Genomic DNA, 17,151 nt, shown 5'->3' on the forward strand with positions numbered 1-17,151 from the left:
CCAAACTTTGTGGCACCATAGCCCTGTCTCACTTGGAAAATATTTGTATGTGTTCCTATACAGCCAAAATGAAGTAACGTGAGAGAGTTTTGCCCTGAACAAAATATGGATAAGAATATATTCTGGGGCGCTTGAGTGACTCAGTGGGATAAGCCTCTACCTTCAGCTCCGGTCATGATCTCGGGGTCTTGGGATAGAGGACCACATTGGGCTCTCTGCTCAGCAGGGAGCCTGCTTCCCTCACGCTCTCTGCCTGCTGCTCTGCCTACTTGTGATCTCTCTCTGTGTGTCAAATGAATGAATAAAATCTTTAAATAAAAAAAAGAATATATACTTTGAGGTATTATTAGGAGGATTAAATAAGAAAATATATGTGCTTGTCACATTGTAGATAAATTTAATAAATTTTTGTTTCTTTATTTCCTTCTTTTCTTTTGTCTTCTTTCTTGGTCAGTATAAAAGCCAGTTCCTTATAATATCTTTCTGGAATTTGCACAGTCTATTGTAGTAAGTGGCAATGTAACCCTGAGAAGAAGACTTCTAGAGCAGAAGTCTAAAAGTCAGTGAAAAAATATCTATATGTTTTTCCTAAGGTCAACTTATGGTTATACCTTCTTTGAAATTCTTCTTAATTCCTTCTCATCACACTGCAAGATAGAACTGATCACTTCTCCTTCATATTGGTAATTATTTTCATGCCAGTATCTTTCCATTATGCGATTATAAACTCTATAAAGGTGGAAACTATTTTTTTTTAATTTCTCTTCCATTTAAGCCATTAGTAAGTGTCTGTTGAGTGAATGAGTAAATGAGTCCAAAAAGCAAGTTGCATCTTTTGGAAAATTTCATTGGGAATCTTCCAAGATAAAATATTTCACTTGGAGGGAAATAATGTCTAGAATGGAATAGGATCATAGGATCATAGAATTAGAGAAACACATTCTTTTAGTAATTTATTTAGCAATTATTTGAGACTGACTTGTGACTTGTTAGTTAGTGATTCCTTAGACCAGTTTATTGAGTTTAAAAAAAAAAAAAAGCATTTGACAAAATGCTTTTCCTGATTAAAACTCTCCAAACTATAGGGATCGAGGGAACATAACTCAATATCATAAAAGCCATCTATGAAAAGCCCACAGCAAATATTATTCTTTATTTTTATTTTTTTATTTTTTTTATTGCAAATATTATTCGTAATGGGGAAAAACAGAGCTTTTCCCTTAAGGTCAGGAACACAACAAGGATGCCCACCCTCACCATTATTGTTCAACATAGTGCTAGAAGTCCTAGCCTCAGCAGTCAGAAAACAAAGAGAAATAAAAGACATTCAAACTGGCAAAGAAGAAGTCAAACTTTTTCTCTTCAGAGATGACATGATACTTCATGTGGAAAACCCAAAAGATTCCACCCCCAAGTTAGTAGAACTCATACAGCAATTCAGCAAGTTGGCAGGATAGGAAATCAATGCACAGAAATCAGTTGCATTTCTATACACGAACAATGTAACTAAACAAAGAGAAATTAAGGAATCAGTTCCATTTACAACAGCTCTAAAAGCCATCCGATACATAGGAATAAACCTAGTCAAAGAAGTAAAGGATCTATGCTCTAGAAATTAAAGAATACTTATGAAAGGAGTTGAAGAAGAGACAAAGAGATGGAAAAACATTCTGTATTCATGGATTGGAACAGTTTAGTGAGTCTTATTCAGAATTATTTTAAAATGAAATGAAATAGAATAGAAAAAATATGGGAAGTGACTGCTTGATGGGTACAAGGTTTCTTTTAGAGGTGATGGAAATGTTCCAACATTAAGTAGTGGTAATGGCTACACAACATAGTGAATTACTAAAAGCAACTGAATTGTATGCTTTAAAAATGGTTAAAATGGTAGATTTTATGTTATGTGAGTTTTATCTCAATAAAAAGGGCAAAAAAATTTTAAACAAAATTCATATATCAGTCCTAGTAAGAGTAAATATGGTTTTATAAAACTATTCAGTTCCATGTATGTATTGTTGTGTGAATCTTATCATGAAGTAAAAATATATTTCTTGCTACGGGTCAAGATAAGTTTAAAAACCTCAAATCCAGTTTAACTCCCTTTTTTTTTAAAGACCTATAGAAGTAAAGAGGTACCCAATTTTCTAAAGAAGAATAGCTCAAGTATTTCAGGAAAAGGAATATATATTGATGGTGTTTTTGAGTTTGAGGTTATTATCACAGCAATGGCCAGACTTCAGTGCACATGGTAGAATATTTAGAAACTAACAAATCTTCAACAGGATGCTAAAGTTAACCAAAAATGATTGGTGGGGAGGAGGGAAGAACAGGAATATGTGTGTTGGTATGGGGGGTGGAAACAGTAATCATTAAAAATAATTAAATGAGATAAGGAGTATTCAACTGATTTCCTCCAGTTAGTGGGTCAGCTGTGAAACCTGGATTGGTGAATACAGAGGCTGCAGCTGCTGGGATGGCCTGGTTCCCTAGGACAAGAAGTTACTTCCACTGTAGAGTGGGGCATGACCTGAAATCAGTTCTTATCCCATAAAGTTTACCCTATCCAGTGATCTTTTTTTTTCTTTTTTTTAAAGATTTTATTTATTTATTGGACAGACAAATATCAGAAGTAGGCAGAGAGGCAGGCAGAGAGAGAGGAGGAAGGAGCAGGGAGCCTGGATGTGGGGCTCTATCCCAGGACCCTGGGATATTGACCTGAGCTGAAGGCAGAGGCTTTAACCCACTGAGCCACCCAGTGGCTCACTTAAGATCCAGTTAAGATCCAGTGATCTTAAGACTTCAAAAACCTTTTAAAAATTATACTGCTCCTCAAAATACTAGAGTGCTCAGACTAACTCTAGATTTTATTCAAATAAGTTGGGAGAGAATTATGAAGATTTCATTCCCCCAAGGTATAATGAATTCTAATTCCTCTCAGTGCCAACAACCTGATTACTTCTTATTCTCTATATTCTATCTTATGTGCATATTTTTATACTTTAAGTGATTTTCATGTGAGAACACGTTCTCTCTAACAAGAGCTCATGGAGGGAGCTTCTGCTTTTACATTCCTTCACTGCAACTAATGAGAGTTTTACACTCAGATGTGGGCACTTGGATGTTGCTGAATGACTTCCCCCAGCAAATCCTCTTAATAGTCTCTCTGAGCCTGTCCAGGGAAAGGCTATCCTTGAGAAAACATTGAATGCCTACTATGTGCCAGGCATGACCTAGGCATGACCTAGGCTTTGGGACTTCATTGGGAATTATACAAATATATGTATAGCCAAGAAAATTTATGAGTGACCAATTGTTACAACATTTCTTTCTAATGCTTATTGGGGGGGAGCCTTTTTCATTGAGCTGACATTTAAAATTGCTGGTACCTTACTATGCATTAAGTAACATACTCTACACTATTAATCTGCTAAAAGTCATTATATTCTTCACTGCCACCCATTCACAGAAAATTTTAAAAAATAGTCATTTTACATAAGAATATTCATCTAAGACCTCTGTTGATGGGTGTTGAAGTTGTTTCTCATCTTTTACTATTACAGACAGTACCAATGCCCAGTCCCTTTGCTTATCTTTTTTGCAGAATATCCATATGACTAATTCCCAGCAGTGGAATAGTTAAGTGTAAGGGATAATGAACATATTTACTTATTTATTATTGTTATTAATTTTGGTAAAATAAACATAAATTTATCATTTTAACCATTTTAAGCATCCAGTTCAGTGGCATTAAGTATCTTCACGTGTTGTACAACCATCTCCACCATCCATACCCAGAACTTTTTTTCTCTTTCAAAACTGAAGCTCTGTGCCCATTAAACAGTAATTTCCCATCCCTCCCTTTCCCAGTACCTGGCAACTACCATTCCACTTTCTGTCCCTATTAATTTGACTACTCCAGGAACATCATGTATGTGACAGTCATACAATATTTGTCCTTTTATGACTGGCTTATTTTACTTAGCATAATGTCTTCAAGATTCATACGCATTGCAGCGTGTGTCAGAATTTCTTTCCTTGTTAAGGCTGAATAATATTCCATTGCATTTATATATACCACATCTGATATATCTAAGTGGACATTTGAGTTGCTTCCATTTTTTGGATATTGTGAATAATGCTGCTATGAATGTAGGTGTATAGATATCTGTTTGAGTCTTTCCTTTCAATTCATTTTGATACATACCCAGAAGTGGCATTGCTGGAGCATATAGTGAGTCTATGTTTTATTTTTTGAGGCACTGCTATACTGTTTTTTATAGTAGCTGCACACTTACAAATTCCCACCATTACTGCACAGGGTTCCAATTTCTCCACATCCCTGCCAACACTTTTTATATTCTAGTTTGTTTGTTTGCTTGTTTGTTTGTTTTTTATAGCACCCATCCTAATGAGAGTGAAGTGGTATCTACTTGTGGTTTTAATTTGCATTTCCTTAATGATTTGTGAGGTTGAACATCTTTTCATGTGTTCATTGAGTTATATAGCTTCTCTGGGAAAATGTCTATTCAAGTCCTTGGTCCATTTTTGAATTGGGTTGCTTGTTTGTTGTTCTTAGATTGTAGGAGTTCATTATATATTGTGGATCGTAATCCCTTATCCAATATATGACATAAATATTTCCTCCCATTCCATGGGTTGCCTTTTGACTCTGTCAGTGGTGTCCTTTGCACAGATTTTAGTTCTGATGTAGTCAAATTTGTCTGTATTTTCTTGCCTTGCTTTTACTATCATATCCAAGAAACCATTACCAAAGCCAATCTAATGAAGTTTTTTCACTATTTTTATCTAAGAGGTTTATATTTAAATCTGTGATTTATTTGAGTTTATTTTGGTCTATAATGTGAGGTAAGTGTCTACATTTGTTTTTTACATGTGGATATCAGATTTCCAGGCCTTCAATTCTGTTCTTTTTCAGAATTATTTTGGCTATTTGGAATCTATATTCTCTTTTATATTTGTCTTTATATCTATGGTTAGCAGTTCTTTTTATTTCTTCATTTGGCTTCAAGTTTCTACCCAATAGACTTTAATTTCAGTTTAAAGGATTCCCTTTATTATCTTTTTTTTTATTTAATTTTATTTTTTCAGTGTTCCAGGATTCATTGTTAATGCCCCACACACAGTGCTCCATGCAGTGCGTGCCCTCCTTAATATCCACCACCAGTCTCACCCATCCCCCAACTCCCCTCCCCTCCAAAACTCTCAGTTTGTTTCTCAGAGTCCACATTTTCTCATGCTTTGTCTCCCCCTCCAGTTTTCCCCAATTCACTTTTCCTTTCTTTCTCCTAATGTCTTCCATGGTACTCCTTATGCTTCACAAGTAAGTGAAACCATATGATAATTGACGTTCTCTGCTTGACTTATTTCACTCAGCATAATCTCCTCCAGTCCCATCCATGTTGATACAGAAGTTGGGTATTCATCCTTTCTGATGAAGGTGTAATATTCCATTGTATATATGGACCATATCTTCTTAATCCATCCGTCTCTGTAGGGCATCTTGGCTCTTATGTACCTCAGTGTTCATAGCAGCAAAGGCCGCAATTGCCAAACTGTGGAAAGAGCCAGGATTCCCTTTTTTATCTTTCTAGGGAAGGTTTGCTAATGATAAATTCTCTTAGTTTTTGTTTATCTAGGAATGTCTTAATTTTTCCTTCATTTTCAAAGGATAGTTTTGTTGAATGTAGAATTCTTGGTTGACAGTCTTTTACTTTCAGCACTCTGTGTCATCCTACTGCCTTCTTACCTTTATGATTTTTTGTGGAAATTTAGCTGTCAATCTCATTGAAGATCTCTTGAGTCTAATGAGTCTTCTCTCTTTCTGCTCTCAAGATTCTCTGTTTTCCTTTGCTTTCAACAGTTTGATTATGATGTGTCTGGGGAGTTCACTGAGCTTCTTGGATTTGTAGGTTAATGTTTCTCATCAAATGTTCAGCTATTCCTTTTTTTTTTAATTGAGGTATAATTGATAACATTGTATTAGTTTCAGGTGGTTTAAGTTCTTTCCATTTCTTGTCTATTGTAAGTAATGCTGCAGTGAATATAGGAATCATATATGTCTTCAAATTAGCATTTTTGTATTCTTCAGATACATACCCAGAATTGGATTAGCTGGGTCATTTAGTAATTCTATTAATTTCTTGAGGAATCTCTATGTTGTTTTTCACAATGGCTTTACCAATTTACATTTCCAACAACACTGTACAAGAGCATCCTTTTCTCTACATCTTCTCCAACACTTGTTATTTCTTCTTTTGATAATAGCCATTCTAACAGTTGTGAAGTAATAGCTCATTGTGGTTTTGATTTGCATTTCCCTGATGAGTAGTGATGTTAAGCACCTTTTCATAAACCTGTTGGCCATTTTTATGTCTTCTTTGGAAAAAATGTCAATTCAGATCTTCTGCCCAATTTTTAATTGTTTTATTTTTTGTTTTTGCCATTGAGTTGTATGAATTCTCTATATATTTTGGATATTAACCCTTTTCCAGATTATATGATTTGCAAATATTTTCTCCCATTCAGTAGGTTGCCTTTTCATTTTGCTGATTGTTTCTTTTGCTGTGCAGAACTTCTCAGTTTGATGTAGTCTCACTTGTTTATATTGGCCTTCATTACCTTTGCTTTTATTGTCAAATACAAAAAGAAATTATCACCAAAACTGATATCGAGAAACTTACCACCTGTGTTTTCTTCAAGTCTTTATCCATTTTGAGTTAATGTTTACGTATGGGTAAGGTAGTGGTCCAGTTTCATCCTATTGCATGCAGCTCTCCTGTTTTCCCAATACCATTTATTGAAGAGACTGTCCCTTCCGCATTGTATATATTTGGCTCCTGTGTTGTAAATCAATTGGTCACATATACATGGATTTATTTCTGGATTCTCTATTCTGTTCCATTGGTCTTTGTACAGCTTTAATGCCAATACCATACTGTTTTGATTACTATAGATTTTAGTAAGTTTGAAATTAGGGAGCCTGATACCTCTACCTCTTCTTTCTCCAGATTGCTTTGGCTAGCCAAGGTCTTTTGTGATTCCATGAACATTTTAGAATTGTTTGTTCAATTTCTATGAAAAGTGCCATTAGAATTTTGATAAGGGATTGCATGACTCTGTTGATTATGTTGAGTAGTATGGACATTTTAACAATATTAATTCTTTTAATCCAAGCATGGAATATCTTTCCTTTTATTTGTATCTTCTTGTTTAGTTTCTTTCATCACTGTCTTACAGCCATTATTTCTTGAAATGTTCTTTCTGCCCCCTTTTCTCTCTTCTCCATTTCTGAGATTCTCATTATGTGTGTGTTAGTATTCTTGTTGGTGTTCCTTAAGTTTCAGAGCCTCTGTTCATTTTTTTCATCTTTTATCATTATACTCTTCTGACTTGAAAATCTCAAAATATCTGTCTTCAGGTTCATTGATTCTTCTATTACTGAAATCTACTGTTGAGCCTCTCTAGTAAATTTTCATTTCATTGTTTGTACCTTCCAATTGCAGAATTTCTATTTGGTTCTTTTCCGTAATTTCTTTTTTTTTTTTTTCAATTGATATTCTTTATTTGTGAGAGGTCTTTTTTCATATTTTCCTTTAGTTCTATAGAAGTAGTTTCCTTTAGTTTTTTGAACATATCTAAAATAACTAATAAACATCTTTGTCTACTAAATACATTTGGGCTCCCTCAGGAGCAGTTTCTTTCTATTGACTGCATTTTTGCTTGCTTATGGTCCATACTTGAATGCTTATTTGCATGTCTTTGTTGTGGTGGTTGAAAATTGTACATTGTAAATAATGTAATGTGGCGTTTCTAGAAATAAAATAGGTTTATTTTTGTTGCTATTTGTTTAGTTACTTTTCTGAATGTATTCTTCAACATGTGTGACCATTAAAGTCTACTCAACTACCTTAGTGGCCAACTAACAATTGGAATGAGATTTCCTTAAATGGCAGAGTGAGTAAATCTCCCAGTTTTTCCCAAATGTCTCTGTGTATGTTGGCGCACCCCTTCATTGCTCAGCCAATTGAACACTATGACTTAGCTTTAACTTCCTGATTTCAGAGACTGAAAACCAGAGGAGAGAACTTAGGGCCATCTACGTATATTCTAAGCATGTGTTGAACCCTACATATGCACATGGACTTCTAGATTTCCAGAAATATGTCAAAGCTTTTCAGAGTCTCTGTGGACATCTTATTCCCTACCTTTTTCTTGTAAGTTTTTTGTTAGCTTATTATTTGCCCAACTGTTTTCCAGTGCTCCAGACAGCCACAAAGCTAATTCCCTCTAAATGTTTTTGAAAAATGCTCCCAGGGAAAAGGTGTTTTGTATTGGATGAGCTGTGAGTCAGATAAAATAAAGACAGCTTTGCAAGTGGTGTCTTCCAGGGAACCACCAGACAAGTCAGATAATGATAATTCACTGGAAATGACTCTGAAGCAACTCCGACTCCATTCTGTTCCCCCTGTGGCTGTGACTTCTTATTTTTCCTGTAATTATGTGCTGTTGTTTTTTAGCTACTACAGAACTGAAAAAGAGGACATGGGGAAAAAAGGAAGACATGGGAGTAGGGCAAACTAAATTACATGAAGCTCACTGCCCTTCCCAAGATTCAGCTATTTTTCTTAAATAAATGCTCCTCACATTGCTGCAAGAATTTTGTTAATTTCCATAATCCTGAAAAACTTCATCCTGACATTTTTTCCAGTTTTCTTATTGCTTTTATAGGAGAGAAAATTCTGGGAGGTCATTACTCCACTGTTTTTTCTGTCTCCTAAATACTCCAGTGTTGAGTATATAGCTTTTAATAATCTGTGTGATGATATAGAAGAACACTTCTGCTGCATACTGAAGTATGCTCAAATAAAAGCATTTGTGCAATTGTTTCGGTTAGAAACTGAAGTAGCTGCTCTTTTCATAGAACACCATATTTATGTGACAGACTAACAGTGTTTTACAGACATGAGTATTTGGCAGATATTTCCTTAAACATGAATTAAGTGAACCTGTCATGTCAACAAAACTACTGACAGAAGTTGATCCCAATGATAAGTCTTAAACTTTCAAGCAAAAATAAAAATTTGGTAAAACTTGTATCTACAACTCTGTTCGATAGCTGTGCAGTACTTATATTTTTCTCATATGATTGGCGATGATGTTAACAAATATAATTGTATGATATTAATAATGAAATGTGCCCATATTTAGAAGAGCTGCATAACTCCATAAATCAATATTTTTTAGATAAGCAATGCATGTTTTTAACAAAACCATGGATGCATAGAAGATACTTCCACAGTTTAAGATAGACCAATAGATTTTAATATAAAAAGCACAAAAAGATCATAGATTTGATTTCACATTTTACATTTCAACTAACGCTGAAGAAACTATCATTTATCAAGTTTTGCTATGAAAGAAGAATATCCACAATTATTGAACAGGCTACTAAAAGAATCCTATTTCTTCTCAGGGTGGTGGAATGTGCCACCTTGCATATCTGCTAGTTCCTCTCCCTCGTCTTCTACCCCTCCCCCTATTCGCCAGGGCATGCTCTCTCTCAAATAATAAAAAATAAAATCTTTTCAAAAAATAAAATAAAAGAATTCTATTTCCAACTGTGTATCTCTTTAAGGCCAGATTTTCTTCACACATTTCAACTAAAATAACATATCATAACAGACTGAATACTGAAAGAAATACAACAGTTTAGCTATCTTCTATCAATCCAGACATTAAAGATACATATAAATGTGTAAAACAGTGCCATTCTTCTCACACTTTTTTGTTTTTGGAAAATACAGTTATTTTTCATTAAAATATTTATATTAACATATGGTTTATTTTAAAGCAGTTAGCACAAATAGTTTTAAAATTTGTGTTTCAGGGCACCTGGGTGGCTCAGTGGGTTAAGCCTCTGCCTTCGGCTCAGGTCATGATCCCAAGGTCCTGGGATGGAGCCCTGCATCGGCTCTCCCCTCAGTGGGGAGCCTGCTTTTTCCTCTCTCTATGTCTGCCTCTCTGCCTACTTGTGATCTCTCTCTGTGCCAAATAAATAAATAAAATCTTTAAAAATAAAATAAAATTTGTGTTTGAATTTCTACTGTGATAAAAACCAAAAGTTATAACTCACCTGAATAAAAGTTCTTTAAGGCCCTTAATAATATTTAAAAGGGCAAAAAGGTCTTGAACTGAAAAGTTTGAGAATTGTTTACGGTAGTTTTTCTAAGATCAAAGTTTTAATCACAAACCAACTGGAAAATATAAAGGTGGCTACTATTCAGTATTTAATTCAGTTACCCATGTTTAGTGCCTTTTATGTGACCCATGCCTCAATCTGCTCATCCACGCAGGCATGATGGTTGGAATTATTCTGCAGGGAACCAGAAAGGCTGATCCTTTCTGTTTTGTGAATAGACCACACTTCTCCATCTGATAGCTTTTGTGCAAGGCTATTACTCTGCCTGGAAAGCTCTCGCACCCACTCTTCACAATTCTTATTTAGTCTTCAGATCTCAAATCAAATGTCACTATCTCAGAAAAAACTTCCCTGACCTATTGCTTCCAAAACTCTTCTCCAGATTTCACTAAAACCCCCTAGTCTCTTTAATGAGTCCAAGCACATTTTTTCTTTCATTAACACATATCACAATTTGTTAATTATGTAGTTTTAGGATTTGGTTAGTGCCTTTGTCTCCCTTAAACTTCAGCTTCACAAGGGCAGTTTTCTTTGAGCTTACTGTTTTGTCCTCAATATGTATCACAGTGTTTGGCAGTATATATATACAGAATGATTCAATTATTTTCCAATATGAAAACCACATGTTGAAGCAAGGAAGAGTGCATTTTACTGATTGTCCCATCATTTTAAATAGTTTTTCAAATTACATGTCATGAGTTAGGGGAGATCTGTTGAAAACAGTTTTTATTGTATGGCCCTCCAAGTAAAAAGATATCTTAGCAACACAATTATTCTGAAAGAAATTAGATTGCTTGATTTGTTGACACAGATGCCATTTCACAGAACTTTCTCCCAACTCATGCTTCTTAGTTTCCAAGCTTTTTAAAAAATAAAATACAAAAAAGACCTTTACTAATGGTTATGGTGAGGCTTTCTCTAAAAATATCTTTTATTAAATACAGGAGGAGATTGGATTCATGCTGTATTATTTCTTTTGGGACTAATGGTGCATTTTCCAACTTCAGAAATTGTTTTTAAGACCGCAAAAGTATCAGATTAAACGAATGTGGTGACTACCTCAGGACAGTAGTATTTTATTATATTTTCCTTCCAAGAATGTAACTGTTATAAATTACTACAGTTATTTATTCTTCACTTTACAATTTATTAACTGAGGGGGTCATATTTCATTCTTCTGCCATTTGAGTAACTTTTGTGTGTGTTTTTATGTAGCAGTGACAAATAGTTTTTCATTTGAGGGCTCTAGACTTTGGTCCTGTTTTAATTAGGAGACTTTTGAGATTTGGATGAAGGCAGCATATTGTCCTTTCAGCTATCCAGGCAAAATTTGCAAGATCTGTCTAACCGTAAGAGTTACAAACCACCTTCAGATAATAAGTCTAGTATACTTTAATAGCACTGCTTTCAGAATTTACAGCCCTTACTGTAGAGTACTCAGTGTTGATGTTACTGCTAATCTCAAATGGTTTTGTTTTACACAGAAACAAATGGATATCAATGCTGCTATTCAAGCCTTGATTGAATCACATACTGCTCTACAGATGGAGGTAATATATCTGGCTTTATTTACATTGGCACTCTCAATATACAAATTAAACAGAAAGTTTTTTCTGAGTCCAAAATGTGGCTTTATCTCAGAGATTGTACTTAAAACAGATTGAACAAAGTAGGCATTTTTTAATAAACAGAAATATATGCATGGGATGTTTTTTAAGGAAACCATTTAAAACAAAAATGTAATACATTTAAGGAATTTTTTAATAAGGAATTAGATACTGTAGGAGAAAATAGTTAAATGAAGCATAGCCGCCTCTTAAAATAGGATCTATCATTGTTACTCATTTTTCTCATTTAAACTCTATTCAGTGTATAATTTTCTTTAAAACATTATACTATACCAGGCATAGTAATTGTTTAGCTTTATGTTAGCTTGCAAACTAGGCCAATAGAATAAATTTAATCTCTTATTTAGGGTCAAGATTAATAAAATATACACCTAGGCCTGTATTTACATATAAACTGTTCTTTACACCTCTCTTCCAACTCATTGCATACAACAAGGATACATTTTTCTTCTGCCTTGGTCCATGTTGATCATAAGGGTTACATACTGGTGATGGCTTCCCTATGCTTTTTTGCTGATTGATTGGCAGAGCTACCAGAATACCGAAGTGACTTTAATTGACTACAGTGCAGAGATATTCAAAACCCTGAACTACCTTAGCAATTTACTGCACAGCATCAAGAACCCTCTTGGCACACGAGATAACCCAGCACGAATCTGTAAAGATTTGCTTAACTGTGAACACAAAGTATCAGATGGTAAGTTCTTGGCTTTTTTTTTTTTTTTTTCTAACTCTGATGTCCGATTTCATCATTTCAGTGCATTTGAGATTTAGAGTGTATTCATTTAGAATCATAATCATTTTGATAAAACCCTTGTAGAAGGCATTTTAGTGTTTTCAAAAAACAAATACTCTTAGAGGGACATAATTCTGAAGTCAGAGTATCCTTTTCTGAGGGCTCATTAACAATGTCTTCTACACAGCCTTATTTTTTTTTTTTTTTTTAGAAAAGAAAGTAAGTTTACTTGCAAAAATTTTACAGTGAGTTTGAGCCTTAGAAAAACTAGCTGACCATATTTAAATCAATAAACAGGCATTTAAAGGGGAAAATTGATAACATTATCAAATCTTTTTTTTAAAGATTTTGTTTATTTATTAGACAGAGATCACAAGTAGGCAGAGAGGCATGCGGTGGGGGGGTGGGGAGGAGAAGGCTTCCCAATGAGCAGAGAGCCTGATGCGGGGCTCGATCCCAAGACCCTGAGATCATGACCTGAGCAGAAGGCAGAGGCTTAACCCACTGAGCCACCCAGGTGCCCCAATATTATCAAATCTATAAGAGTTAGTCTTTTCATGATAGAACTGTTCCCTCACATGACTGTTCTATCAGTAAAGGTAGTGACCTGTCAATATTATAAAAGCCACAAAGAAAGTTGGTTTCATCGGGAAGCCAGTAATTTATTGTAAGTGGACTTATTTTATTTATTTATTTATTTATTTATTTATTTATGGGGGTAGAGCAAGAGAGGTGACCCTGGTTTACTGCTGTTGCTATTGTTGGATGTGACAGTGTGCACTTATTCACAACGAGGCAGTGAAAGCTGGTTAGCTGTGTTTCACACGGGCTCTTCTTTGTATTTCATAGAGATGAATTTGCAGACTCCAAAAAGAGTGGGATATTAATCTTCTTCTTCCAAAGACCCTGTTGTTAATAGTTTTTCACTTTTTCTTGTGCAGTTTTCCACAAAGACTTTCATTTGTTTGGTTTTAGAGAAAGATTTATTTTAAGAAGTTTGCTTATATAATTATGGGGGCATGATAAATCCAAAATAGGCCAGCAGGCTAGAAACCCATGGAGGAGTTGCAGACCAAGTCCAAAGTCTGCTGCCAGAATTCCCTCTTGCTCAGGGGAGGTCAGTCTTTGTTCTTTTTTTCTTTTTTTTTAATTTTTTCAATTTATTTATTTTCAGAAAAACAGTATTCATTATTTTTTTCTTCACCACACCCAGTGTTCCATGCAATCCGTGCCCTCTATAATACCCACCACCTGGTACCCCAACCTCCCACACCCCCGCCACTTCAAACCCCTCAGATTGTTTTTCAGAGTCCATAGTCTCTCATGATTCACCTCCCCTTCCAATTTCCCCCAACTCCCTTCTCCTCTCTAACACCCCTTGTCCTCCATGATATTTGTTATGCTCCACAAATAAGTGAAACCATATGATAATTGACTCTCTCTGCTTGACTTATTTCACTCAGCATAATCTCTTCCAGTCCCATCCATGTTGCTACAAAAGTTGGGTATTCATCCTTTCTGATGGAGGCATAATACTCCATAGTGTATATGGACCACATCTTCCTTATCCATTCGTCCACTGAAGGGCATCTTGGTTCTTTCCATAGTTTGGCGATCGTGGCCATTGCGATGTGGAGAAAGGGGAACCCTCTTACACTGTTGGTGGGAATGCAAGTTGGTGCAGCCTCTTTGGAGAACAGTGTGGAGATTCCTCAAGAAATTAAAAATAGAACTTCCCTATAACCCTGCAATTGCACTCCTGGGTATTTACCCCAAAGATACAGATGTCGTGAAAAGAAGGGCCATCTATACACAGCCTTATTGATCCCCAGTGTTTCCTACTCCACAATAACTATATTACTTGCTTACCCTTTGTGCTTGGAACATATCATACTCATCTTAAAAATTAAAATAGGAAGGACTGACCTTTGGGGTAAACTGGAGTACATGTCAGGTCTACCAGAAGTGGTAACATGAAAAAAAAAAATATGGTAGAACCCCTGCCACCACACCTCCTGAATTTATGGTTTTTACACAAAATGGAAATTAAATGCATCATTGTAGAGTCACTGAGTAGGAAGATGGTTTGGTATTCTTGGAGTTTTTTTGTCCCTACACAGATAGCCCAAAATCCTTAACCAGAGGTGCAAAAATGAATTTAGAGTAGAAGCATCAAGGAAAAGTTTTAAAACAAGTAGAACAGCCATAATTATCTAATGATAAGTAAAGGAACCCTGTCTGCTACAATACATCATTTAATTTTAATTTCTATTGGGTCTGAGGTTAGCTGCACATTCAATATTAGTAGTTACTGTTTTTTGCTAAAAATTCTATTCCCAACAGAGTAACATATATGCTGATTTGGGGGAAAAAAAATCATGTTATATCCTTCTGTAGGGTGAATAGTAATCCGTATTTTCTTTAACTTACATACATATTTACCACATAACACACACACACACACACTCTCTCATACATTCTTGCCCAAGAACACATACTTCTACTAGAAGTGCAAAGAAAATATTTATATTAATAAAATGCTTATCTTCTATAGATATTTCTTGCTCTAGATTACCACAAAAACTAAACTAATATTTATAGTTACAGTTGGCTATAGTAATTCTGTTTGATTCTTTCCCATATTTGAAGGCATAAAACTGTGATTCTATAGAATTGAAAGAAACAAAGACATTTTAAGACATACAAATGACTGAAATCTAATTCAAGGTCTGCCTTCCTTGTAAGAAAAACAGCTACGTGGTATGGATTGCAAGGTATCAGAAAGGTTTTAATGTCCAAAAGTATTTTCATCACTAGGAGATGGGAAATGTTATAGAAAAACACAAAACAGCAGGGAAGGGGGATACAATAGAGAGTAGAGTGAGGGTAATTTTAAATGTAGCAGTTAGATAAGGCATATCTGAGAACATGGCATTTGAGAAATGTCAAAAGCGGGGAAGAGGAGAAGCAAACAGGAAAGAGCTTTCAGGGCAGAAAAAACACCAACGAATACCCTGGGAGTGAGTGTCTTTAGTGTGTTCTAGGAGTCGCAAGAAGGCCAGTGTGACTAGAAGAGAGTGCATAAGCACAAAGTGGTAGAAAATGAAGCCAGAAAGATACCCAAAACACAGATTATATAGGATCTTCTGAACTACACAGAAGACTCCAGCTTTTGTTCTGAATAAGGTGGGAAGCCATTAGCAGTTTTTCAGGCAAAGAAATGATATGATTTGACTTAGATTTTTAAGATATTGCTCTGGCTAATATATTACAAATAATAATGGAGGCAAGAGTAAAAGAAGCCACTGAGAAGGCCATTGAAAAAATCCAGGTAAGAGATGATGATGGGTTGAACTAGAGTTGGTAGCAGAGAAAGTGATAAGAAATGAGCAAGTCTTTGGCTATATTTTAAAGTACCTATTCTCCTGAAGCTGTTTCAAAAAATTGAAGCAGAAGCAAAATTTCCAGACTCTTTATGAAGCCAGCATTACCCTGATTCCCAAACCAGACAAAGACCTCACCAAAAATGAGAATTTCAGAACAATATCCCTGATGAATATGGTTGCTAAGTTTCTCAACAAGATCCTAGCAAATAGGATCCAACAGCTCATTAAAAAGATTATCCACCATGACCAGGTGGGATTCATCCCTTGGTTTCAAGGATGGTTCAACATTCGCAAATCAATGTGATAGAACAAATCAGTAAGAGAAGAGAGAAGAACCACATGGTCCTCTCAACTGATGCAGAAAAAGCATTTGAAAAAATCCAATATCCATTCCTGATTAAAGCGCTTCAAAGTGTAGGGATAGAGAGAACATTCTTGAACTTCATAAAATCTATCTATGAAAAACCCACAGCAAATATCATCCTCAATGGGAAAAAGCTCACAGCCTTTCCGTTGAGATCAGGAACATGACAAGGATGGCCACTCTCACCACTCTTGTTCAACATAGTATTAGAAGTCCTAGCAACAGCAATCAGACAAGAAAGAGAAATAAAAGTATCCAAATTGGCAATGAAGAAGTCAAACTCTCTCTCTTCACAGATGACATGATACTTTATATGGAAAACCCAAAAGACTCTACCCCCAAACTAGTAGAACTCATACAGCAATTCAGTAATGTGGCAGGAGACAAAATCAATGTATAAAAATCAGTTACTTTCTTATACACTAACAATGAAAACACAGAAAGGGAAATTAGAGAATCGATTCCATTTACTATAGCACCAAGAACCATATGATACCTGGGAATAAACCTAACCAAAGAGGTAAAGGATCTGTACTCGAGGAACTACAGAACACTCATGAAAGAAAATGAAGAAGAAACAAAAAGATGGAAGACCATTCCATGCTCATGAATTGGAAGAAGAAACACTGTTAAAATGTTTATACTGCAAAGAGCCAGCAGTTTTTTTTTTAAAGATTTTATTTATTTATTTGATAGAGAGAGAGAGATCACAAGTAGGCAGAGAGGCAGGCAGAGAGAGAGAGGAAGGGAAGCAGGCTCCCTGCTGAGCAGAGAGCCCAATGTGGGGCTTGATCCCAGGACTCTGGGATCATGAC

General features: G+C 35.4%; 1 protein-coding gene across 7 annotated transcripts in view; it reads left to right on the forward strand.

The window, feature by feature from the left end:
- Positions 1 to 17,151, forward strand: part of COL24A1 (collagen type XXIV alpha 1 chain) — a 412,730-nt gene that overhangs the window by 383,604 nt on the left and 11,975 nt on the right. For all 7 annotated transcript variants that reach the window (XM_032302395.1, XM_032302400.1, XM_032302399.1 and 4 more), the window contains 2 exons: positions 11,707 to 11,772; positions 12,379 to 12,547. In XM_032302395.1, coding sequence (XP_032158286.1) covers positions 11,707 to 11,772; positions 12,379 to 12,547 — 235 coding nt within the window. The remainder of the gene's footprint in view (positions 1 to 11,706; positions 11,773 to 12,378; positions 12,548 to 17,151) is intronic.

Source organism: Mustela erminea, chromosome 10 (genome assembly GCF_009829155.1).
Source record: "Mustela erminea isolate mMusErm1 chromosome 10, mMusErm1.Pri, whole genome shotgun sequence".
Classification (NCBI taxonomy): Eukaryota; Metazoa; Chordata; class Mammalia; order Carnivora; family Mustelidae; genus Mustela; species Mustela erminea.